At 43.8% G+C, this 25,609-nt stretch overlaps 1 protein-coding gene across 4 annotated transcripts in view; it reads right to left on the bottom strand.

The window, feature by feature from the left end:
- Nucleotides 1–2,969: 2,969 nt before the first annotated feature.
- LOC117811060 (transcription factor COE3) overlaps nucleotides 2,970–25,609 on the bottom strand; it is a 69,118-nt gene continuing 46,478 nt past the window's right edge. Inside the window, exons 9-16 of one of the 4 annotated variants that reach the window (XM_034681088.1) lie at nucleotides 25,158–25,291; nucleotides 24,203–24,329; nucleotides 12,955–13,043; nucleotides 7,896–7,961; nucleotides 7,498–7,669; nucleotides 6,978–7,163; nucleotides 6,445–6,534; nucleotides 2,970–5,061 (exon numbers count right to left, since the gene is read on the bottom strand). In XM_034681088.1, coding sequence (XP_034536979.1) covers nucleotides 5,030–5,061; nucleotides 6,445–6,534; nucleotides 6,978–7,163; nucleotides 7,498–7,669; nucleotides 7,896–7,961; nucleotides 12,955–13,043; nucleotides 24,203–24,329; nucleotides 25,158–25,291 — 896 coding nt within the window. In that variant the 3' untranslated portion in view covers nucleotides 2,970–5,029. Of the gene's footprint in view, nucleotides 5,062–6,366; nucleotides 6,535–6,977; nucleotides 7,164–7,497; nucleotides 7,670–7,895; nucleotides 7,962–12,954; nucleotides 13,044–24,202; nucleotides 24,330–25,157; nucleotides 25,292–25,609 lie in introns of all 4 variants that reach the window. The other 3 variants (XM_034681085.1, XM_034681086.1, XM_034681087.1) reach the window with 3 other exon arrangements.

Below are 25,609 nucleotides of genomic sequence, written 5' to 3'. Positions count from 1 at the left end.
GAAATGGGGCTAAGGTTTTATGGGCCAAACGGATTGGACACAGTCAAGCTCAGGGGGCATGAATATTGGATGTTATTTCTGGTCCCTTTTTATGTAATCCATTGCCAATACATTATTAATAGATGATATCATATCCAGAACTACTGGACAAAGCACTACAGAGGGGCGCTATGAAAGGAGCTCTATGTGCTGGAGACTGTGGCAGAAAATACAGTTCAAGTGATATTATTTTATCACCGCAGCCTCGCACTCCCTGACCAGGCAGTCTTTACTGCGTAATTCTTAGGACAAAGTGAAGTTCATAGAAGAAGAAATATAGCGAACACTGTATTTCTTCCTGCATTTGTGGGTTTGAAATACACTGAAACATTGATGAAGTATCAAATGACACCCAAATACAAGTTTAATGGATTTTGAAGCACTAGGATACTTTGCTCATCCTCCTTGACTGCAGTGAGTGAAGTGGAAATCTTGTGCGAGGATCTAGAGTTTTCCTTGCAAAGCTGCCTCCCTGTGTATAGTAGCAGGGGAGCGGTGTCTTATCTGATGTGCCGATTCACTGACAGGAGGTTGTGTTAATGTGGGACTGTTTAAAAAAAAAAAAAAAAAGGGGGTCAGATTTTCCCCTGTTTTGATTAAAACGTGGAATTGTTCAAAAAAAGGTCAGGCGCTCTGTTTTTTTGATTCATTGTCATCTCGGAGTTAGGATGTGTAGTTGTGCAGTTTTTATGAGTCACAGCAGGAGCAGGAGCTGTGTCTGACTCTCACTTTAAACTTCACAAGAGTTGCAGTCACAAAACGGATCACTCAGCGTTACTCAAATCCTGTCCGTCCGAGAACAAATCCTTAAATGTGCATCTCAGCACTGCCCATTGAGCAGAGATAAACTACGTCCAACTTAAGTTTTACGACCCGCGTACACAAATTTGCACTGAAGCATTATCATACAAGCCTCCATTAAAAGTGAACGTATAAGCCCCTCATGAAGAGTTACATTGGGAGTGTATGCGTAAGGTAATATTCTCCTTTTAAGGTCAGTTTCAATTGTTTTTCCTCATGGGAAACGACAGATTGATAAAGAGCAAACAAAAAACTCCTCTTTTCTGAATGCTTGTCCTCCATGGCCTCAATGAAGGTTTCATTCCTTTATATCATCCAGCCCCAATTCCCAGCATGCACGGCCATTGTGGCTCTTTCAACTGGGAGCTCTCCATTGACTGGCTCATTGTCCGACTGCTCTTTTGTGCGGCGCTATCACCGGAGCACAATCTTTCACCTGAACAGCACAGGAGCGCAGCCCGGATATCGTCACGTATAAAGCTACTGAGTCACCCACGCAGATGCCAGGCTGAACAATTAACCCGGCGCTAATTAAGAAATACTCATATATTAGCTTTTAAAAAATCTCCTGCCATGCTTGTTAATAAATCGGTTAGTCGTCAGCATGCGTCACACAGAGATGTCCAATATTACCGCTCAGGCTTATATTATTGAAAGGAGTTTCTCTTTTTTTCTAAATCCAACAATGCACGAGCAGATGTTTGAAGCGTGGCCCTCGGCAACACAAGGCTAGTTAAGATCGATATTGCTTTCAATATTTCTTTCCTTTGACAGATAACCAGTACTGAGGAAAGTCTTGATAAGAGTGGCAACATATGGATGTGGCGAGGCTCGCTCTCTTTTGATTGCGTGACCCCGTGACCTCTGCCTGTGTTTGAGAGGGGAGGCAGCCACATGGTACGGGTGGGGGTCTGTCAGGCTCTGGTTATGGGGCATTATTGACCCAGGATTTATAAATATTTAATGCACACATTAAGATCATGGTGGAGGGTGGCCATTAGAGTTCTCCAATAAAAGAGGCTCTCACGATGATTGAGTGGTGTGGCAGAGCTGGGAGCTGCTCGTTGGGTACAGGGAAACCTGCTGAGACAATCTAGTGTTCCTCCAGCCCGCCTGCCTGCCAGGCTTCAGAGCTCTTTAAACTGGCAAGAACTGAGCAAACTTCATTTGTCATTTTTGATTGTACTTTTACCCTCAGAATCATTCTTTTTGTGTCTTTTTTTCCGCCTTTCTCTGTAGGTTATTGTTTTTGCAATAAGAGGCGGTTTCCTTGGTTTCGTTGTGACTGAAAAAACAGACACCTTCTGCAAAATGCAGCCTCTAAATAGTCAAAGGTGTGAGCAAGGCGATAGATCCACACCTGTGTATCTGAAGCAGATAGTGCAATGTCAGGACGGCAGGCAGATCAGATGTGTGGCCATTGTTATCAGACACATTGGATTATCGAGGGAACGATTTGAAGCACAAGGCGATCGCAGCTGAAAATTAAATCGCTCCTTTTGAGTGTATCTGTCCTTTGCGCTATCAGCAGCTCCTGGACTATCTCCCCTGCTCCGTCAGATCCTCCACCCGTGCATGCTGGGGCTGACATAATAAGCTGTGATATGCTGATTGCCACTCAGGTTCGCCGCCGTTTTAATTGTGCATTAAAGGAGAGGTGGCCTCGGACAATGTTGCCTTGATGAGAAATTGACATTTTGTGACCCGCTCTCGGCGACCACTCTGGATGCCAGATAAGATGCTCCGTTGTTTTTAAGGAGAGTCACTATTCTTCCCTCAAACACTTCTATCCCCCCTGTTTGACCCACTTGATGAGTATAGATTTCAGCGCGGCCCCCCTTTCAGCGCTCAAACTATGAGAGGTTCAAAACGATACCAGCCCTTATAGACAAAGGATAACCTTGCTCTTTCAATGTATTGATTCTTTATTAACTAGGTGGCTTAATGCAATGAAATGAGGGATTTGAATGAGCCCCATTTGGGCTGCTTTGAATAAAAAGCTTGCACTGTTTATGAATGACTACAATGAACCTTTGAAGCACCACAGATGCAGGTTACGCTGATACAGAGACCAGTAGGAATATGTCACAATGTCAGAGTGCTGTGCTGAAAGAATATGAGTAGAAAGAGCAGTTTTCATCTTTTATGGATGTTACACTTTTCCACAGGTTTCAAACAGTTATCTCTATGGCAAAGTCTAAACACTACAACTTACAGACGTATCACAGGTTTGTCCTCAGGAGCGTCTACTGTCTCTCTCTCTGTGTCCTGAGGGTCAGTTTGTCTGCCAGCCAAACTGCTCTTTAAAACCGAAGGAAGTCCACAGTTGAGGAGCTATTGTGTTTTTACTGAAAATTTTAATAAAACATCACTTATTCATTTCTGTTTCCATTCCAAATGTTGACATTTTTAAATTTTTCTTCCCTGTAAACACATGTAAGCTATGTGGCAGAGTCGTAAGTGGTGAGTAAAAATGACTTCTATACATTCTACAAAACAGAAAAAAATACAACCACAAATGGAGTGTTTTTTTTAGCTCCAAGGTTGTCCCTCATGCACATTAGTCTCTATTGGATCTTAACAACTATCATATGGGTCACAAACAATTTATTTGACAATACAACCAACAAAGTTTTCTCCAAAAATGGTCTGTATAGATAATTTAAAATCAATATAAAAATAAACAATGAAGTTTGACTTCCCCTTTAAAAAAATGGACAGAGAGTCTTGACGGAGTAACACAAATTTTTGAGGATACACGTGAAATATATGCACATTGCATTTCATCAAATACAAAAAGAAAACAAATGAAGGCAACAGTTCTTGGCTGAATTATCTGTGCTGCATCACTATATTAAGGGCATGACGATTAATACATACATAATGAAAAGCAATATACAAAATTTCAGAGATAAATACATTATTTATAGTTGATATGTTACAAAATTTCCCTCAGTGAGCGCAAGTGTGTGTTGGAACAGAAAGATGACGATGAACTACTTTACTCCTACATTCTCAATGAGTTTTCTTTTTTTTTTAACATTTTTTTGTTGATCTAAAAGAACATGAAAAAGACAGATGTATAAATATTTAGCACAAGTTTGGCAATATCACAATAGTCTACAATTTTTTTAACCACATAGAAAACACAGAAGGGAGTTGGAGCTAGAAGGGGGAGACTGCTCCTCATCAACAAGAAACAGACTTCACAGTAGCCTAGGAATGCATTAATATACAGTGCTAGCAAAAAAGTTGAAAAACATGGCAAAACACACTTGCTTAAAAGGAAGCTCTAGACATGGAAGTACATCATATTCATCAACAGAGCAGTGTTTTGTACACGTCAGTGTGCTTGTTGAATCAAAGAGGATTTTTTTTCACTTTTGAAGATGATTTCTAGCTACAATAAATTACAAAATTTAAGTTAAAATGCAGGAATGAAACATGATACAACCTTACCCACCCAGCCCCGCCCCTTTTTTAACTCCTATTTGTTGTACTTTTATGATCAATTTTCTTACATTTATATATCTCATATATTTTCCAGTTGAAATTGTCTTGGCCCCTGTGTAATTTTTCTCACACATAAAAATACAAAAAAGTCACATTATAAAGACACACAACTGTTGTGGATCTATTAAAAGAGAGTTGAAACAGAAAAAACGATTTCTGGAGTTCGTTGGCAAATGTACTGTACATCAGTGTTTTTACTTTACAACCAGATGCTGAGTCCACAGAGTCCCTTCCAGTATCAATGCGTGGTTGATTGGACGTGTCCAAGAAGCACAACCAGACAGGTATACAAAATAAACCCTTCATCATCCCGTGTCCTCTTCAAGGGTGGTACATTGGTGTTTGAGTGCATGTGTGTGTGTGTGTTTGTGGGGATATAGAGAGAGAGAGGGTGCATAATGAAACGGAAAAAAACTCCCACAGAAAAAAAAAAAGATGATTGTTCTGCATGGAATCCTTTTTCTCTGCAGGTTTTTTAAAAGTCATTTCAAAGAAAAAAAAAAATTGTTTCTTTTTTTCTTCATGTTTAAAAACGGAACGAGCGGTACTATACATTACACCAGCGTTTGGCTGTGCGCTGGGGGAGTAGAGGGGGTTGGGGGGGGGGGGGGGTGGGGGGGTGTCCTGTGAAGTGGTAGTAGTGTGTTGACTGGTGCTTGAGATGATGAAAGTGCATTTACATTGGAGGGACGACCAGGCCGGACATGGCTGCAGAGAAAAACAGAAACACAGAAGAAGAAAGAGGAGATTAGTGTATTTGGCTAAAACAGGAATGGACATAAAATATAAAAATTGTCAAAACTTTGCCATTTAATGAGTGTGCGTGTGTGTCTGGGTGCTTGTGTGCATGTGTGTGTGTGTATGTGTGTGTGCATGTGTGAGTCCAGCCATCTGACACTGCACAAGTGCGTGAATGTAAGCCTTAATGTGCCTGTTTGCGTATGTGCCTGTGAGTGTTTGCCGTGTCCACCGGCCTGCTGCTGCACGTCCTTCCTCCTAACAGTGAGGGGAGGAGGAGGAGGAGGAGGAGGAGGGGGAGAGGGAGAGAGTTTGAAAACCTCCCTCCTGCTCTGACATTTCAGCCCCCAGCATGCCAGTCTCGCTATGTGTGATATTTCTCCTGGCGTTGGGGTAATGGCAAACAGCGGCCCAGACTCCCCGGAGACGCGGCCGTGGTGACGGCAGAGCAACAACACGGTCACTTCCCACAATGCCACAATGCTACAGTATGAGACACTCTTCAGACTCCCTCCCTCTGATCGCTTCTATCGCCTCCTCTCCTCCCCTCGTCTCTTTCTCCTCCACTGTACCAGCGCACTAGTCCCTACATTTCCCCAAGTCGTGCCTCTGTGTCATTATCTGAGAGAGATTAGGCGAGATCAAAAGGTAGCCTCCGTTATTTTACCAAGACCATCTGCTTAGGATATCATTAGCAACTGTACCTCACCCTCAGAGTTTATATATTCAGTATTTTCACACGTTTTAACAATTAGGCGACTAGTGAAGTGCTGGGATGATATATTATTATATTGCTCTGAGTATATTTGTAGAGTCATGCTTGAAATGCTTTTAAGTTTGCCAGCACAGATGATGGCAAGGCATTGCTCATTAATTTCTGCACAACATGTATTAATAAGTATGAACGTGTAGCAAGATGAACTTTAATTTCCCACTTCATTAAGCCCAATGTTATTAATCTTGGGGCACACACTACGGCTAAGCTTGTTTTCAAAGCAATCATGTTGGTCATGACACACGCACAAAACCTAATAAACATAATTACTAAAACAATTCTGGGGAAGGGTCTTTTCCTGCGACATCGGAGGGGATCATTTGTATGAAGGGGCAACGAGGATGAGCATCTGCATGATCCTATACTGTATATACATGTGTGAGTTTGATTATGTGATCTGTGAGTGTGTGTGTGCGTGTGTGTGTGTGTATGTGTATGTGAACTGAAAGGTGTAAATTGGCCTGTCAAAATGCATATATTTGTAATGATTAATCCCTCACCAAACCGGACAGAGGCCTGAGCAGCGGTATCTGACCAGTAGTCCGTAGGGAAGGGATGAGGGGGTGAGGGGGGCTCACCTTGCAGTCCGTTGCCGTTGGCGCTGGTGCAGGAGGGGGGTGGGGAGGCCTGGGGTCGGACCACAGGGGCGAAGGCGCTCTTTTGTTTAACTGCGGAGACGATAAGGGAGGGAGAAGGGAAGGAAAAAGGAGGGAGGGAGAGAGTGAGAACGTGCTGTGAGTAGTGCTCGAGAGGGAGAGGGCAGTTAAGGTAAGGCGAGGATAGTATTACTGCCAGGGGGGATACACGATCAGCACTCACAGGCCCCTACCATCAACATCTTGTCCGGTTGAACAAATACAGGTGGCACATGGTGAAAAATACACATAAAAACCTGCATATTTCTCCTACTCTGAGCTACATGTGTGTGCTCTCCAAAGTACTAAAAACCAAACAAGCTCCCTGTGAATGAATAGTAATATATTATCACCATCAATAATGTTATAACCCTGTCAGAGGTGATTCATAGAAGTGAAAACGAATGTGGGAGCTGGAATTAAATCAGCAGCAGCTTAGTGCTACTACGGCGCAGCGATAGTGGCAAGCTACTCACTTCCATATGGGGAGTTGGCAGAGGATCCGTTGAGGAACCCAGGGGAGCTTGGCACTCCCAGGTTCATACCGGCGTTGCCGTAGCCATTCATGCTGTTGCTGACGGTGTTGTAGCTCGACTGCTGCGGGGTGCTGCTGGAGATGTAGCCCCGGGGGGACACGCTGCTGGTGTTCCGGCTGTAACCCACTGGAAAAACACAGGTTTGGAGAAGGGGAAGGGAACAGAGAGAGAAACTCAGTCATTTCTTGCCTTTGGAACAGTAGCATTGATGTTTTCTGATTACAGTAAATGATGCTGCAAACAAACTTTCTTTTATGTTAGCACATACTGCTCATGCCAGTTCAATAAGAAAAAGCTTTAACACTTAAGTAGCTCTGTAACTGCTTACATTACATGTTTCTTCATTGTATTTTTTAAAAAGTGGAATGCAACTATATCTCATGCTGCTGTGAACCTCCCCTTATTCCAACCCTGGACTCCACTTTTTTGTGAGTATGGAGCCATATCCTAAATCACATACCTTGGTCATTCCCTTGTGACTCAGACACATTGACTGCTAGCTGGCTGCTGAAGGAGTTGACTCCCATCATGCCGTGGGAGGCTGTGTTAGCGAGCGAGGGGATCTGGTTGTGGTTGCGGGGAACGCTGTACAGGGCCTCGGCGATGTCAGCTGCCCTCTTCAGAATGATCTCCTGAGAAGCGCAGAGAAGGCAGAGGTTGTGTTATTTATGGTTTTTTTATAGCTCTTGTTTTTTTTTTTTATTTGCTTTGATGCACGGTTCATGGCTATATGGTGAAGGCATGTAGCCTACATAGCTCTAGATATAGTGGTTGAAAACACCCCTTGGTGATCCTGTCGGTGAAATTTCAATGGTTTTCTTATTTAGCGGAGGTTTAAGCGGCCGCGTGAATACAGACCTGATTGTTGTGGGGCATTCCATACAGGGCTTCAACGAGATCAGCCGCCCTCTTCAGTAGCACCTCCTGATGAGGAAAACAGGAAGAGTAAATGTTAAGACCTAAACAGATTATGTTTTAGACCCCAGTGGTCCGCACTGTAACAAACAATATCCAAAACAACATTACCCAGCAGGCTCGCGCAGAGCTTTGGAAATGTTTACATATTCAAGCGCTAAATAAAAGCTGGCCTGATTTAAGAGACACCGGCGCTGCTTTTATACAGCACCACCACTTTGCTCCTTCCAACCATGCAGAGCAGTGAATAATGTTCCCTATCTTAATTAAACTGGCATAGTCCTTTAAAAACAACACCTCACCCCTGATTCTGGGCTCCACGTTTGCTCTGGAGTTCAGCACTGCGTCCCCTCTCTTCAGAACAATAAAGTGAATTAGCTCTGGGTTAATCTAGTTCTGTTGTAATGACATTAAGGAATTTTTCAATTAACCTCTTTGACTGGCTGTTGCAAAGGACTTCACAAATGACTTCCCATCCAGCAAGAGCTGGGTGCTTGTGCCTTGGGGACACGGATGCTCAGGATGTGGTCTTATCCATGTCTGCATGCTTGCCCCCGCTTGACAATGCGGATTAGCTGTGTTGCTTTGGCTCTTAACACTGAAAATGAGTTGGCCCCGGATCCCGTTTCCCCCCACTCTGATTCGGGCTTTGAGCAAGGTGGGGTTTGGCCCGTTTGTGTGTCTTTATCTGCTCTTTGAATTCAGCACTTACAATTAAATCCCTCTCAAGCAACCAGGCTGCTCTCTTTGTTTTCCATAATACAGAAGGCAATATGCTCTATGAAAACCCTCTTCTCCTTTTAGAGTGCATCTAATCTGACAAAGGCAAGTTGCAGACATGGCTGCTGCGTGTGTTTTTAAAATGCTCGCTTGTTGTCACCTGCTGTAGAGCAGAGATTTGTCGACTGCGCTGTTAGAACCCTGGTTAAAAGCAATGCAAATCTGTCACCAGAAACATCTCAGATGGCGCTTGTTTTCTTCCCACATTCGCTGTGTTTTCTTTTGCGGGCCTCGGTAATTTGTCTGAAGTGTTCCATCACTTGGCAATAGCAGTGTGGGATTAAGACGGCAGCTGCCGTAAATGAATGTAAACACAGCCTTCGCGCCTTCAAACAGCGGCCTCCAAGACTTGGCCTGCATTTCCAAGGCACAGCGTATGTAGTGTGTACGGAGTGTGTGTATGGGCCCTTTCATCCAGAGGAGCATATCTTGCACAGTCCTTGATTTATCAAGATGAATCACTGTAGAAGCCACTTCCAGCTTGTGCCATGCTCTCTTATAGAAACATATCGCTTAATCCACCCCAAGTTACCGGATGGGTGGCTCTTAGAATGGGCATTTACCTCTGAAATTGGTGTGTATGCTCAACGTTGCATGCATCTAGTTTGCATACAAATAAAGAATTATGGTTGTCGTGAGGCAGGTAGACTAAATGAGAGGACCAGCTGTCTTGATGTGTTCTCATCAGGCAGAACAGATTTCTCTCTCTCTCGCTGAGTGAGATAAAGTGGTTTTCTTTCTTTTTGTCTGCAGTTAATAATTACCAATAATCTATTCTATCATATTTCAAGATCTCCTACATGGCTCTCAATTTTAAACAACAATTAAAGCAATTAAGACTGTCGCGTTCACGAGCCATGTTTCATTCTCTGTAAAACGTCCTCTCCCTCCTTGTCCATATGGTACTTTGCAGCAGTGACATAAGGACAGCTTGGAAAAAGGAGGAGAGGAAACGATATTGCCTCTCATCCTTAATCTGTCGTTTACCGCGTGGTGTCTTAACTAACCGAGCCGACTCGCAAGGCTATGCTTAAGTGGCAACCTAGTCATATCGGCGGATGATGAGAAGTGCTGCACCCAATCAAGGAAGAAGTTTGTTTTCTTCTGACGAGACGCCTTCATGCGTATCAGCTCACGCTGTGAATACGATTAACACGGAATAGTGTTCCGAGGGCATTTCCATGTAAATCTCAATACTACTCCAGCATAAGTGTAATTGGCTTTCTTGTCATGGAGACATATCAGAACACGCCATGTTAAATTGAAACAATTAAAGGCCTCAAATGATTTCTGTTGTTCTGTGACAAACGCGTGACGGATTTCTGCTATTGTTCGCCTCGCTTTGCATAAAGGTCTCGTGTTCAACAACTGTTTAAACGGGCCGCTCCGATGACAGATCACCCAAGATTTAGAGGCTGTTTTGTGTTATCGCTGAGAAAAATGGGAGGAAGCCATAACAAATGATGTGTTATAAAAAATATCTAACAACGAGCAGACGGGCTCCGAAATGGCCCGAATGTGATTCTTCAAGCACTAGATTAACATGGATGTTGTATTTATATTATCACAGTTAATAAAAGAGGGCCTAGGTTATGTAGCTTGGAGTGCTAATGCCATTATAAAACTGTAAGGCAATTACTCTGTTAGCTCTAGCCTGAGGTAATGAATGCATTTAGAAGCATAGGGCCATTAGATGAAGGTACTTCAAAGAGCACAGGAAGAGAGATTCATTTAAATACATGGGTAATTGCTTGACATGAACACATTTGTAATATTTTCTCCTTGTGGATTACACAAAGAATTGGAAAAGAATGGGCTTATGCTCATTTTGGGAGGAAAGAAAAGAATCAAAAGCAATCAGCTTAATAATAAAACAATATTGAGTTTCCACTTTTAATTTCATAATGAATCTAATTTGTTACAGAAGAGAGAAATTGAGTGTGATATAATGTGATATCCAGTCTATTTGTCCATTACTGCCAGAGGGCACAAAATGGTATTATAAATTGTCTTTTTTATATTATGAATAGAAAATTGTTTTATAACAAGATCTTAAAAAGGAGGGTGAATTCCAAAGTCTCTGTTCACTTAACGCGATGCCCGCAAACCAATCTCCTTTCTCATCACTTGACTGCTCACACTTATTACTTTCATATTCACCCTGGACTTTGCATTGAATTTTTATATCTCCACTCCTCCCACAGGGTCAGACTGTCATCTACGATGTTGTCTTAGAATTACGAGGTAAACTTCAATCAGAGGCAGCTTCCCCCCTTTTTTCTCTGTGTAGCAACAATATTAGCGTGCATCCCTTGCTATCCATGAGCACTCCCATATTGGCTTTCTGTCTCCTTACAATTACCACGTGTCTTACTGGTCCCAGGGAGAAGGCTGGTGGAAATCAATATAGCGCAGTAATATTATCAACTGGAGGGTGAAGTCATGGGAGGGAGGAGTGGGGGGGGGTATAGAGGCAGTGAGTGGGCCTGGTGTCGATTTGCCTTTCTGCTAATGCACACCGCGCGTCCTCCAGCTTTATCTTCTTTTTATAGAGTCTCCCTACCCTCACCTGCACCCTGTAATGGCTGTTCTCTATATGCCGTTTTCTGTTCTCATTCCAAATGTACATGCCAGCCGCAGCCCCGCCGCCGGCTGTTTTATTGGGAATGTGCTTTTGACCCCGTGAGCTGACCCTCAGATGGCAAGCTTAACAATGACGAATCACTCGGTGGGATCATTTACATGCCCCCTGAACCCCATATTTGGGTCCATTAGAGAGCAAATCAAATATTTATGTTGTTTATTGGAAGTGCAGGGTTTCATCTCACTCTGTGATTGTTTCATGCAAAGGGCCGGGAGAGCGTGCTATATTAAGTATACGCACAGCCAGGAAACTAATCTGGGGTTCAGTGTCAAAATGTGTCTCACCACCAAACAGGGGGCTTTGTATTCAAGGAAAAGAAGTCGACTTTCTATGTAATAAAGCTGTGTTTAACACTGTTGGGCTCTGTGTTCAAAAATACGTGGATTTCACAAAGACAATGTGACTTTATAAAATTGAAACAGTGCAGCTGGTTTGGCCAGCATTGCCTGCGGAGAAAGAGAAAGCCATGTGGATATTAAAGGTAAGTGTACTTTACCTTTTGGTCCACGTTTACAGTTGAAATTAGAGCAACATTTCATGTCTAGGTGTTGTTTCCTGTCTCCACAGGGACCAGGTCTAATTGAAACACTTCATATACCGAAGCAGGGACTAGCTGTGATGTTCCATTTCTCCACATTGCCTTGGTCAAACGTCTGTAGCCACCACACAGTCTGTTCTTTATTAAATTGTCCGTTGGACGTTAATGATATTGCTGTGTTGCATGCTGGGATTTAATAGATAAGGTCTTTAAAGGTTTTACTGTATTATTAAAACTCCAAGGTGGCCACCACTTTACTGCATGCCGAGGGCTTTTGAATGGACTAATCAGTCATATTATTACACCTGACACATCTGGAACGTCACTCACCGAAATTGTTACTGGCAGGGTAGCAATTAGTGAAAACACACAGATAGATTTTATCAATAGGAAATGGGAAGAATAAAAGAATCAAAGGGAATGAAAAGAGTAAAAGAATCAAAGAGTTTCTGCAGGGAGAGGGAAACAAAAAAAAACGCTTCATTTTCAATATGGAAGCCTATTCATGTGTCACACCAGTGTGACTAAAACTGATGTGGCTTTCAACTCCTTCACCCAGGTTCAAAAGAAAACAATAAGAAAGCCAAAGCATAATAACATGCAGTCTTTGTCTATTAGCTGCAGTAAGACTAGGGGGTTTACGGCACAGGGTTCTGTAAACAAAAGATTAAACCAAATCGAGCTGCAGAAAATGAAAGGAAAACATGAGTGGGGTAATGAGGGTGCAGACGTCGTTTCTGACCAGATTACCATCTCCACAGACTACTGGAGAGGAAAACGCCTGATTGAGCTATTTTACCACACAGAGAGTTTACGCCTCTCTCCACACACAAAACCAATACCATTACCACGCTGGTTAGAGGGTAAGCCACATATGTGAAGCAAAGCTGTCACGGTTTGGGGTCACAGTGCGCTGCCTTGATGCTAATGTTTTGTTTATTCCTCACACTCAGAGCATTAAGGCATTATAACGCAGACAACTCCTGTCTCATTGCTGTTCTCTGTTTTTTTTTACTTCACTGCTGGGACTCTTTACTGACCTTTGGTAACCTCTCAGGGTCGCCAGGGTGTCTGGGGATGACCTTCTGCAGCCTCTGGAAACCATAGTCGATGGTTGGCTCGTTCAGGGCTGAAACACAAACAAAGGGAAGAGTTAGAAGCGTTCCTGGGTTAACTTTCCCAAAGACTGGAAGAATTTAATTGAGAAATCTGTTGGAATTTACAGAGCCAAAGTCATTTCAGAATGCCTAATTTCATGGAAACCTCAGGGGTGAGACAATGTTTTATGAAACATCATCGACTCCAAGGAGGGGGCGAGGGATGGGAAATGACACGGGCTCCTCTGACACTTGTGTCACCGAGTGTTATTCCATTAACAGCCGTGATGACCTACATCAGCAGGAGAATCCTTCACAGGGGCCCTCCCCCTTTTTATCTGCACGAGAATATTGACTACAGCAAACTACATAGCGGGGGTCTTTTAATCTAACAGAGCCTTAATAATCTGTGAAAGGCTGTCCACACATTGATCTAGTGTAAGTTGCTGTCATTTCACCCCTTCTGCACCAACTGTACTGCAACACTGGGCCCGTGAAATACGGCAGCAGATCCCATGGAGCCATTAATCTCTCCCACCCCTCAAATAGTAATCTGGGGCATGAGGCATATTGGGCGATGAATCAGAGGCACAAAGTAAATGAATCATAACCCAGACTTTGGTGAGAGCAGGGCCGTTTTATGTCTGACAGTCCTAATGGGTAATTGAAGGCTTCCTTACAGCTCCGCCTGATTCTAAACAATCATGTGTACACTCACAGGCAGGACAAGGAAGAAGGGAGGGAGGGAGGGCAGAGGAGAGGAGGTGGAGGAGGAGGAGGAAGGGTTGAGAGCGGTGTAAAGGGGGAAGGAACGACTTAATAGAGAACATCACTTCTCAATGTAGATATCATTTTCAGGAGAGTAACTCCGGCGAGCAAGGCGCTTCATAAATCAATGGCTTTCTATGGAGACTAATAAGAGCTGCCTGCCTCTATTCATTGTTCAGCCTGTAATTTGGCCCATCACTCATTACTCAGCATGTAATTTCAGCATTAACACCGCACAGCTCGCTGAACCTGCCGAACACCACAGAATGTGAATGCAAGCGAGCGTCCCCCCCCTTAAAAACACACACACACACACACACACACAGGCAGGCGGCGGGCCCACTGAAGCACACACCTTGTAGTCACGGCAGGAAAGCGAAACATTTATGTTTCTTTTCTTTTGTTCCCTCTCATCTTTGATACACATGCAAGCATGCTCTCTGTCTCTCTCTCTCACTCACTCACTCACTTGCATACTGTACCTACTCACGCATACACACAGCAGCCATGTACTGACACATGCACCACTTCTGCCAAAACCTGAATACAGTAATTGCCAGCTCAAGCGTGATCCGATGGAGCAATTATGTGTTCAAGCATGGACATTGCAGGGTGCTAATCGATAGCAAGGATCTAGCTTGCAAATCCTGTGGCAATGGGCACACCTGAATAAACCCCACGCCACACAAACATACACTGCTGGAAATCTGATTTGACATGTCATCATGCGTCCCCTAAATGACAAAGGTCTGCTTGGCTATGTGGGGGAACACCATCGTCTCCTTAATAAAGGATTGATCTGCCATATTGATCGTACATGACAAGGCTGTAGCGAGGAATTTGCCCCTTTTCTTTTGTTATTTCCACCCCCCTTTCTTATCTATGCACTCTGGCAGTCCCATACATGTGTACATGTGTACACACAGGAGCATGCATATGTGTCAGTATGTGTGTGTGTGTGAGTGCACGTGCCCGGCTGTGAGAGAGCGGGTGTGTGTGCATGGCAAACCCTGCCAGACCCCGCTGCTCAGTGTGATGTAAATTGTGTATGTGTAAAAAGCACTCCATAATCAGGCCATCCATCATCAGAGGCTGTCAGTGGGCTCTCTCAGGGTGATACATCACGCTCTCCTGTCCTCTGCCTCAGCTGGGGCCTGCACAACCCGCCAGGCATGCTGGGAACACAGCCGGAAAGAGACGTACAGTACAGGACGAGACCTAAGGTTGGGAGAGGTGTTCTGTTTGATGTGGTTTCCCAATGATAATGATGCCCTGCTGCAAATGCAGACCTCGTATATATGTTGAATGTGATTTGGAGGGTAGGGTACCCTGTACTCTTAAAAGAGAAGCATTAAACGCCAACGTAGGGAGACTTCTAAATGTGTCAAACTTCCATTTCAAACCCTCTCAGTTTAGTGGTAACACATGGCTCAGAGTTGTGCAGCAGCAGCAGTCCAAGCGCCAGGCATGATCTCCGCATGTCGACATGTCGCCATCTCATCTATCATGGAGATGATCTTTGTAACAACCCCGGCGTAATGAAATTGGTGACACAGACCGCCATCTGCTATTGATTTCATGCAAATGCTTTTGACAGCTGATGGAGACTTGCATTAGCGCTAAACGGTGCTGTCAGTTGATGAGTTGACAGTTTTGTAGTCATAGCATGTACACTGGGTGCAGACAGACACAGACAATGTCAATAATCCTGTAAGAGCTGCTGATGATATATACTGAGCACTTATATTCAATCTGGACAATAAATGCGTTATGTGTGTGTTCATCGCGTGGCTCTGCACATTTTGTCTCCACAGCAAAGATTTCCTTTCATCTGTGGAGCTTTTACAAGAATCATTGGGGCTGCTCTTCCTACTTTTTCTCCCACCACACACATTGACAGCAGCTTTACCCCTTTTTTTCCTGTTACTCCCACCTCTTCACCCTATGTCTCTTTTAATCCTTGGCACATCATTATGTTCCAGCTTCACACTCTGTCGTAAACTTTACTCTCTCCTAAAGATATAACAGGCAAATCTGCGGTGCCCTTGCATGACTCCATGCATGCCAAAATTAGTTTGGCCCTCCTCTTGCTTCCAACATAATATGCTGAAAGAGAGATAGAGAGAGGGGAGGGGAGGTTAGGGTGTGGAAGGAGCGTGCACCCCCCCGACATCTTTTACCCCCCTCCTGTACAGGCTCTGCAAGGAAACATGAAACCCTCCACACACATCCCATAAATCCTGCTCTGGGTGGGGAGTCTAGCCGAGTGGAGGAGGGACCTGAGGAAGGTGGGGAGGAGGTATGATAGAGGGGGTGGGGGGGTTGCTGGCACGTTCCAGTCACGCCCGCTTCCCGGCTCGCGGCCAATCAATACCACTTTCCTGTTTTAGAGGCGGGTAATTATGAGGTGGAGAGATTGTGTGACCTCTCACCCCTGCTGCATTACTCGCCTGATATTAAGATAAATTGCCTGATTTTGGGTAAACATATGCTGCAATTCAAACTGTCAGCACTGGTTTGCTCAGGGATAATTTGTATTGATCTCCTGGCTTCTTCCCCATTTTGCTTACTGACCTCATGGATAATTAGAGAAAAAGAGACACGGGGAGGTAAGGCAGGGCTTGCATTTGAATACTTTGCAAGAGAGATGAAGAGCACATGCGGAGGGGAGGGGCAGGGGGACATTATGGACTAATAGAATTTTCATTTTCTCTCATTTTCAGATCAGATTTTGACAAGATGCACGTTTTGCTCAATTGCAGCACTTATATCTTTTTCCTTGCTTGTGCTACACACACAGAAATATAATTGTTTATAGATTTGTTCCCGTGGTTTCATTTCAAAGATGATTACAATTTAACTCCAGCAAATATCAACTTTAACAGCTGATAACGAACAGAGTCCTCGTCATATTTGACTAAAAAGGAACAGATTTCTTCCCTCCTCTCTTGTGGAGGTATTCACAAATATTCAGTAATTTTTTTCCTCACTCTAGAGACCGAATGATCATGTTTCAGAATATGAACAAATGGAATGCATGACTCGGTGTGCAGCTGTGACCATATCATTTCCAATTTTGAATATCACGCATGCGTACGAGCATCCATGGCAGGCCTTCAGTGGAAAATCCTCCTGCCTGGAATGTGCACTTCCCCAATCTCATTTCGATCTGACGCCTTAATCTGCCTCGTTCTTTCATGATACAGACACTTTAATTTTTTTTTTCTAGAGTGCTCCTTTAGCCGCCATAGCTCGCCACTTGACTTAAAATGTAGAGTGGATGGCATGTTACATGGCATCTGAGTGTGGTCTGCTGCTCTTTCTCCATGTTCTCTGGAAATAGGACACGAGTAAACGCTCTACAGGAACAGAGTAACATGGCCGACGTTGGCAGCCAGAAGTGCTTACATGGCAATACAGAACACTGTGCCCTCGGTCTATATGGAAGTGGATGGAACACATGTATTGACTTACAGTATGGGAGTATAAACATGGGGAAATGTTTGAGCAAAGCAGTAAATTTAAGGGAAATTGTTCCTTGTTAAGTCCGTGAGCCTGAATGGAAGCTCGCTCAGAGTACTAGCATTCCTGCCAGCCATTACAGCTTATTACGATAACTCTATCTTTCCAGGAGATAAAAACCTAGCCTTGTTGCCATTTGCCAGCTATTACTTTCGCTAATTATACTTAACTGCTTCGAGCTTATCTCCACTCCTCCTACACCATTGAGCAGTTATTTTTTTCTTTCCCCTTAACACAAATTAGAGGTGGAGTGGGAGTTGGAAAAAGGGGGAGACAGATAAACAGCGCAGGCAGAAGTTCATTCAAGTGTTATTGCATTTGTGACTTGTCAAACTGAAGCCTTCAAGGCACCTGGAGTCTGTTAGATGGATGCAGTTCAGAGCAGCTCCAGAACACGTAATGACCTCGTCTCGCAGGCTCTACCAGAGAAAGACTGAAGATCTTCTCCAGGAGTTTAAAACTGAATACTGTGAGTGTAAGGTTTGAAGAAAGTCATGCTCCTGCTCCAATGTGGAGGTATGTTTCAGAGAGGAGAGAACACACATGCAGATGTAGAGGCCATCGTAAAAAGGAAAAAACACCCAAACCAAGCCAAATTGGAATTTTCACAGCAAACCCACGCAAAGCAAACCTCATCTGTTTCAACACTGACCATATCATCTCCTTCCACTGCAGCCAGTTATCACTGAGTGATTCCATCTCCAGCAGTCTCAAGTTGAACAGGAAATTAAAATTTCAAAGATCTGCAGTTAGGATAAATCAATGGAGACAGATCAATGTTCATTGAAATTTCATGAACTTTGAGCCAATACAGATGAAAAAAACGCCTCGACAGTTACAGTCTCCAGCAGATATTGCTCCTGCAACAGATAAAATGTAATTAACACGGTTAAGAGGGAGCAATGTTACAGATTGCACATCCATAATTTCAGACTGCCTTCATATCGGCCGTATTATGAGAAAGGGCCGCAGACACCTGTTCAATCCTCTTAGATGACATCTAAAGTATGTGTGCCACTTCTCTAAGGACGCCGGTGGACTTTCACACATTACCGGCCAACAGAAATCAAATGGGTTCCCTTCACAGCTGATTGCAAGCGCAAATTAATATTGTAAAATGAAGATCAATACATGGACGGGGCACAGATCGATGACGGCTAAATTACGGCCGCGTTTTCCCCCTCATTCAAGATGAGTTGTGTTTTCCTCTCAAAGTCAATACCGCGCTGCCTCCCTCATTCATTTCTCAATAAACTTGCCGATGAATTTCAATCAAAATGCAGCAGTGAAGGAGGAGGAGGAGGGGGTGCGGGTTGAGTTCTTTTAAAGCCCGTTGGGTGTGGATCATACTGAAAATGGGGCAAGAAGAGGAGGCAGAGAAAAGAGGAGGAGGAGGAGGAGGAGGAGGAGGAGGGAAAGATCTCGTCTATCAAGAGCCCCCCCTCCCTGCCTCCCTCCGTCTATCTTTCCTGTGGCAGAGGACTGATGCTGTGACTTAGTGAGGACAATCCATTTTAAGAGCCATTACAAAACAGACCTCTAACGATACTGTGGGACAAAAAGTGGGTCCAATTAAAATTAAATCAATGAATACTGGGAGAAAAAAAAAACACACACCCATACTTTCATTTTTCTCTTGAAAGATACCCACAATGCATTTCACAGAGCGATGTAATGGGGGGAAAATACATGCTCAACTGCAAGTACTCATTTCAATCAATTTCATGGAGCTGGATTTCACAGGTCACTTGCTGATAACACGCTGTGGAATAATGCCACAGTGTGCCTCTCAAAGCCTACCTGACAAGCTGCCTGACAGTGGGGGAGTGTGAGCACGTGTCACGTCAGCCCTCTAATTGGACACAAGGACCTTCCTCCGTGGAACCTTGTCGCGCTCCACATAAAGCTCACAAGGCCTTCAAACCGGGGCCCGTCTAACTTGGCAACCGGTGTCGGCTCCGTTTCCTGCCGAGCTAGTGCTAAATACCAGGGTTGTAATGAGACAGGCAGGTATGGGGATATGGCGAGTGGATAACACGCTTTGACACATGCTAAAACTGTTGTGCCAACTGGTTACGGCCCACTTGACTGTGGCGATGACATTTATAAATGCCTGATTCATCCTTACTTGCAGCGGCACATACTACAGAGGGATTTTTTTCTTTTAAATCAGCAGAAAAATTAATGACTGTCTTGTTGAAGAATGTTTTTTTTCCTTTAAATGTTAATATTCTGAATTGAAAGTATCTTGTGAATGAGGTGAAGTAAGGTCATAATCATCAAAACTAACACAATAAGAAAACTAAACCTTCAAAAACATTTTAGTGAACTGAAATAAAAATAAAAATTAGGCTTTAAAAGAAATGATTGCTGAAACAGTATTTGTGTTTACACTGACTAAAGAGGAGCGTACTGCCTGACACTAATCCTTTTTAGTTTGTCTTTGTGGTTCTTCGTCTCTTGTATTTGAACACATTTTTTAAATCTGTGAGATGTTTTGTGTTTTTATTGCGGCAAACTTTTTCTGGCCCTGTGAGTCTAACCTCTGAAAAGTACCCCACTTTACCAAACAACTAAACTAACTCTGAAAATAATGAAAAAAAACCTAAAACTTAGCGTTTTCAAAAAGTGAAAAACTTCACCACACTTTCAAACTAGCAGAAAAATGTAATAAAGTGAAAACAATTGGAATCGTAATTGGAAACAAAATAAAAATACAAAACTTGTGAAAAACACAATCCTGGACATAACTTCGTTTCCAAGCTCCCACTCCAAATCTGATCTGTTTACATACCGCCTTGAATGCCTTTGATTATAGCATATCTTTGCAGTAGGCCACACCCCAACGCTGACCAACCGAATACCAAACCCAACCCTGCAGGACGGGAAATGAAAAGGAAGCGCTCCATCTGATCAACTTCTGAGTCTGGGACTTCAAAGTGACGGCAGGGCGGAGAGGAGACGTCAGGATGGGCTCGAGTCACAAGCTGAGCAGCACAGGGTCCGGTCTGATGTGGGCCGATAAAGACGTCTCTGTTTGTTTATTACTTCTTTTTTTTTTAAAGAGAGGAAGGTCCAAGGCTGCATGACATTCTGTCCCTCTTTCTAGGAGTGGAACGGAAGTGAGTTTAATTTTAGTTGTAAGGAGTGGGTATCACTATTTATATCTCTCATTTGCTGCACTAAATGTTGCCAGTGAAATTAGCTTGGACAGCAACTCCACATGTAGAAACTTTTACAGTACATATGCTTCAAATCCATAAAGTAAGGAATCATAGTTGAAGCTGAAGTTAAAAGAGACCTCCTTTCTGCACCATGAACATCTTCTTCTTCCATCCCTTACAGGCCTGACATTTCTTGATCTCCACCAGTATTGAGTGAAGCACACATGACCCCTTTGTCCTTATGTTGATGAATGACTGCCTCATACCCATTTTGTCAGATTTTGGTGCAGTGGAGTCGATAGCGTCACCTTGACGAGGAAAGTTTGTGATCCATCAGCCCTCAAGGCTGTCTGGCCCTCAACTAAAGCCTGGCAAGAGCAGCTTCACTGTATGGGGCATCCACTCTGTCCAAAATCCTTCACCCAGTGTGCTGCGATCTTGTGAGGTCGAACGGATGGCTCTTATTACTGCCGCTTTACAGTGAGGGGAAAAAAAGAGAAAGAAAAAAACACTTGACTTGTACTAATAGCTGTGAAGCCATGCCGGTCACCAAAGGTCTGAAGACGAAGCACCCTGTCAGTGCCCAGCTTGGGAAATTAGCAAATAATGTTCCCTTCCCCCTGACAAATGTGTGACAGCTCGCCTTCGCCAATCATTCTCTCCTAACGTTATGATGCATGTCCTGGATCCCCACTGGAGGATACAGGCGAAGTTTACTGACCCTCAATTTACCCATGACAAATGGGGTCCCGGTAAATGTGCGTTTTCTGGGGCGCGGAAGGGGTTCATTTTAAGCAATCCTGGTTATGTGGATGTCACTGATTAGGATAAATAGTGGCTGAGTGTGTTAGGACTGCTTGCAGAACCATATTACCAAGGGCCTGCATGGCTGCCCCTGGAGGGGAGCTCTCGTGGAAACTTGGCGGAGATAGAAAAGCAAAAGCTCTGATGCAATTAGGAGCTTAAATTGGATAAATTGTACGCTCAAAGTTTTTATTTATGATTTACTCTTTCATACAGTGCTGAAACCGGGCAGTAAAAAGGTTAAGGTGCTGCAAATGAGGCTGAAAATTGAGATTTTCTATTTGAGGAATATCTGTTTCAAGCAGAATGTACTGTTTGCACTGGTTAATAAAGTAGAAAGTATAATAAAGTATTGACCTCAGGTACAGCCTGGACTTTCTCCTTTTGATTTTCTACAACCTTGCTGACAGTTGGACCAATGGATAACCGATACATGGATTAGACAGAGGACAAGCCGGCCAGCTCCAAGGGACAACGTTTTGTTAGAGGGAAAAGGTATAGACTGTAAGAGGCAGAAATAAGCAGCGTGTCAGTCCTTTAAAAATGTGCCAATTAAAACACAGGTATAAGCTCCTTGAGGCAGTCAGTAAATACAGCCCACTAAAGTTTTATATAGTATGTCTGTTTGTCTCATTAGTGTTTTAAACATTCAATAGTCAATGCCAACAGGATTATTTGACATCTACTACAGGGTGCTCTCTCTCTCTCTTTCTCTCTTGGAGAATGGATTGTGAGTTTTGGAGCCGTTCCAGGGTACTAACCCGAGTGAGGACGTGTCCCCTTCGCTGTTCGACTTGGCTGCAGTCTCCTCTGTGTTGACTCTTGGTAATTTGTGATAATTTCTTAAATTGAGCGAGTTAAATCTCCACAATTAGGGTGGTGGTGCAAGAAGAGTCAACATGAAAAAGTCTGAAAAAGGCACTCCTCCTCCTCTCAAGTCACGCTTGAAGCTGTTCGCTTTGATAGCTAGACCTTTGATATGCACATGTTGCTCTCCAGTATGACACCAGGATATTTTCCGCGCCTGTGTCACAACACGGCCCCCTTCTCAGCGTGTGTAATCGCTGCCGTGGCTCCAGATCATTTCAAACCTATTTCCTCATGTAGAGCAATTTTTTTTCAAGTGCTGTAAGACAGGAAGAAAAAGCTACAGTTGGAAATGAGCTGTTCCACTCTTAAATACATGATCCACTCTATTGCTCTCAATGCATCAGCCCCACTCGCTTTTTAATGTGTGAGAGAAGTAGCTAACGTCTTTTCACCTGGCAATTACTGTACATATGGAGCCTGTAATACCTCATTTTGGCGTTATGCATTCCCCTCTCTTTAACAGTTTCATTCTCTGGAGCGTCAACCCCTCGCACAATCAGGGGTGAGCCACACGGGGAATAGCCAAGTGCGAGGAGCCGGACCTGTCTATTGGTGACTTTCTCTTTTAATTCAGCGCACTAATCAATTGTACCACCGTTGCCTCCAGGGGTAATTGTATCTTTATACTAACTGGAAGTGAGTAGGAACCGAGGGAAGACGGAGAGGAAGAATAGGGGGGGAGGAAATCAACAAAGGTAGAGAGAGGGGGACACGTTTCCCCAGTAAAACCTGATGGTAATCATCCCAATCCGCTTAGCCTCTGTGACTAATGGGGTCTGTTCTTAAGGGACCTGGCACTTTCACCAGGGTGCTATAGAAGCCATTAATGTCTTAACTTATACACCTTCTCAGGGCTGTGCAGTAACACATGTTCACACACACACACACACACACACACACACACACACACACACACACACACACACACACACACACACACACACACACACACACACACACACACTTTCTCCCCTCTCGCTTGCTCTCACACTCTCCAACAAACAGACACACATTTACGCAGCCACACACACACTACACTCCTGTTTCATTATCCTGGTGCCTTGTTGGCCTCTGCTCCGCTCCTGCTAGGGAGGTTAAATGCAGGAGAGTCAGGCCAGACTGCACGGTTGGAGGAGAAGGGGACGGATGGCTGTGGGGGGGTAGGTAGTGGTGGTTTGGGGAGAGAAAGAAGGAGGGAGGAGGTTGGAGGGGGTTTGATGAGAAACAGCTGCCCCAGGATGGAGGGGTCTGGATGTCGAGGGGGGGGGCCCACTTTGCAATTCTGCTGCGCTCAAGGCCAGGGCTGTGCTGCTGGAGGCCTCGGGGTGCTCAAGGAGGGGTGGGAGGGAGTGCTTTGACACCCACCCGCTCTTCGTTTCATTCTGCCCATCAGAGTTAGAACAGACAGAGGCTTCCAGGTCAGACAGGCTCTGACCTCCACAACCTCTGTCTCCTCACCAATGATGACAGATAAGACCACCACTTCCTTCTGTTAGCCAAGATAATCAGATCCTTTACTTATAGTGTCACACACACACACCCTTCCTTTCTCTCTCACATACACTCCTCTTGTCTCTCCGATGAATTCATATACTGAACACACACGAGAATAACTTCAGACACGCTCATGCACTTAACCTGGATATTGCCTTTCTAATCTGATTCATAAAAAATGAAACCACATTTTGCCTGACAAAATCAGCAAATTAGCAGAAAGCATTATCCGTCTCACAACAGGGTGGGTATAAAAGAACCGGCAGAATGAGTTATCCTGACAGCTTGAGTTTAACACAGCTTGGCATCGCCCTTGTATGATGGCAGGTCAGAGGGGGATCGAGTTGCACTTGTAGGTGCCCCCTCCACGAAACACCTTTTTTCGCTAGCTAGTGCAGATCTCACACATTTTTAAGCATTCAGCAAGCAGAGCACTGGTTAGTTCATTATTAGCGCCTGGATTTGGGGTTCAGGGCTCCATCCAGACAGAGGGAGGAGGTGTGGAGGGGAAGGCAGAGGAGAAGACTGTAGAAAGAGGAGGAAGTAAGGGAGAGAAGGTTTGGACTCACCAGTGTAGACAAATCTCCCGGGGGCACCTTTGCAGAACTGCTTGGACTTGTAGGACAGCGTGACTTCCACAACACCAGGGATGTGTCGAGGTGGAGTCTGGACGCGGATGGCGTGGGGAGTTATCAGCTGCAATACAGAGAAAAAAAATTATGAAACCCCCAAAATAAAAGAAAATCTGTCCTCACTACTGGCTAAAAAGTTTGTTTGAATATTTTTTATAGATTTTTCTAAAAATAATAATAATAGACATGGCCTGATACCGATACCAGTAAGTCCAGTATGTCTTGATACCCATATCAGTTCACTAACACTATCATAATAAACCTAATTTATCCATTCACATTTATTGGATAATGTTATTCGTATGTCCCAATACCAATATTGGTTATTGTATGGGTATGCCCCTATACCAATGCCAATATTTGGTAATGGTTTTGCATGTCCTTAAACTGATACCAGTATTGATAAATGGTAAAAGAATGTCCCAATACCAATACCAATATTGGATGCTGGTATGGGAATGTCCCAACAACCATACCACTATTGGATAATGATACCGTTGTGTCCAAATACCAATACCATTATTGGATGATGGTATTGGTATGTCCCAATTCCAATACAAGTTTCGACAAACCAATATACTTAATGGTACTTGAACTAATCCAATTGCATGTTTCCCTGTGCACAGCACTGTTAGTCCCTATAACAAAGTGCAGGTGATGGAAGGAATCATCAAAATAACAGAAATTAAGGAAATGAATGACACATGACAGGGCTTCTTGTATTTAATGGTACATTGATACCATTAGCTGTAAACTGGTATTGGTAAATTATTTGGTACTGGAGCTGGTATCGGTTTATGGAATGACAAAACATGATCAAAACATCACAACAAATAAAATGCATACAGATGCAACAGAGTATTAGTCGAATCTGTAAAAGTCCTCATCCTACCTCACTCCATACGAGCATGGTGCCAAACACGACTTGTAGGCCATCAAAGAAGTTGTCCCCTATGATGATGACAGTGGCTCCACCAGTGGTCCATCCCTCGCTTGGGCTGATAGCCTTGATGCACGGGGTGGCTGCTTATCCAAGACAAAGAGAAGAGCAAATTCAGCACCCAAGCTTCAGCATGCATGCCCATGTCTCTTTTCCTCAGACATATCTCTGAATCACCTCTACTATGTTCAGCCCCACATGTCTCTCTCTCACAAAGACATATCATGGAAATTGCCCCCTAGTAGAAAAAAAAATGATGGATTTGTCCTTTAAGGCATGAGAATCAAAATCATTTATCAGCGCACTGGAGTGGTGTAGTTAAGCAGACCCTTCAAATGGTCCACTTCACAAAGGCTAAACGCTGGGCTCGCCAGGAAAATGATTTGATGGAGCAAATTATGTGT

This window comes from Notolabrus celidotus, chromosome 4 (genome assembly GCF_009762535.1).
Source record: "Notolabrus celidotus isolate fNotCel1 chromosome 4, fNotCel1.pri, whole genome shotgun sequence".
Classification (NCBI taxonomy): Eukaryota; Metazoa; Chordata; class Actinopteri; order Labriformes; family Labridae; genus Notolabrus; species Notolabrus celidotus.
The sequence above is the reverse complement of the archived record's forward strand: the minus strand, read 5'-3'. Positions and strand labels throughout refer to the sequence as shown.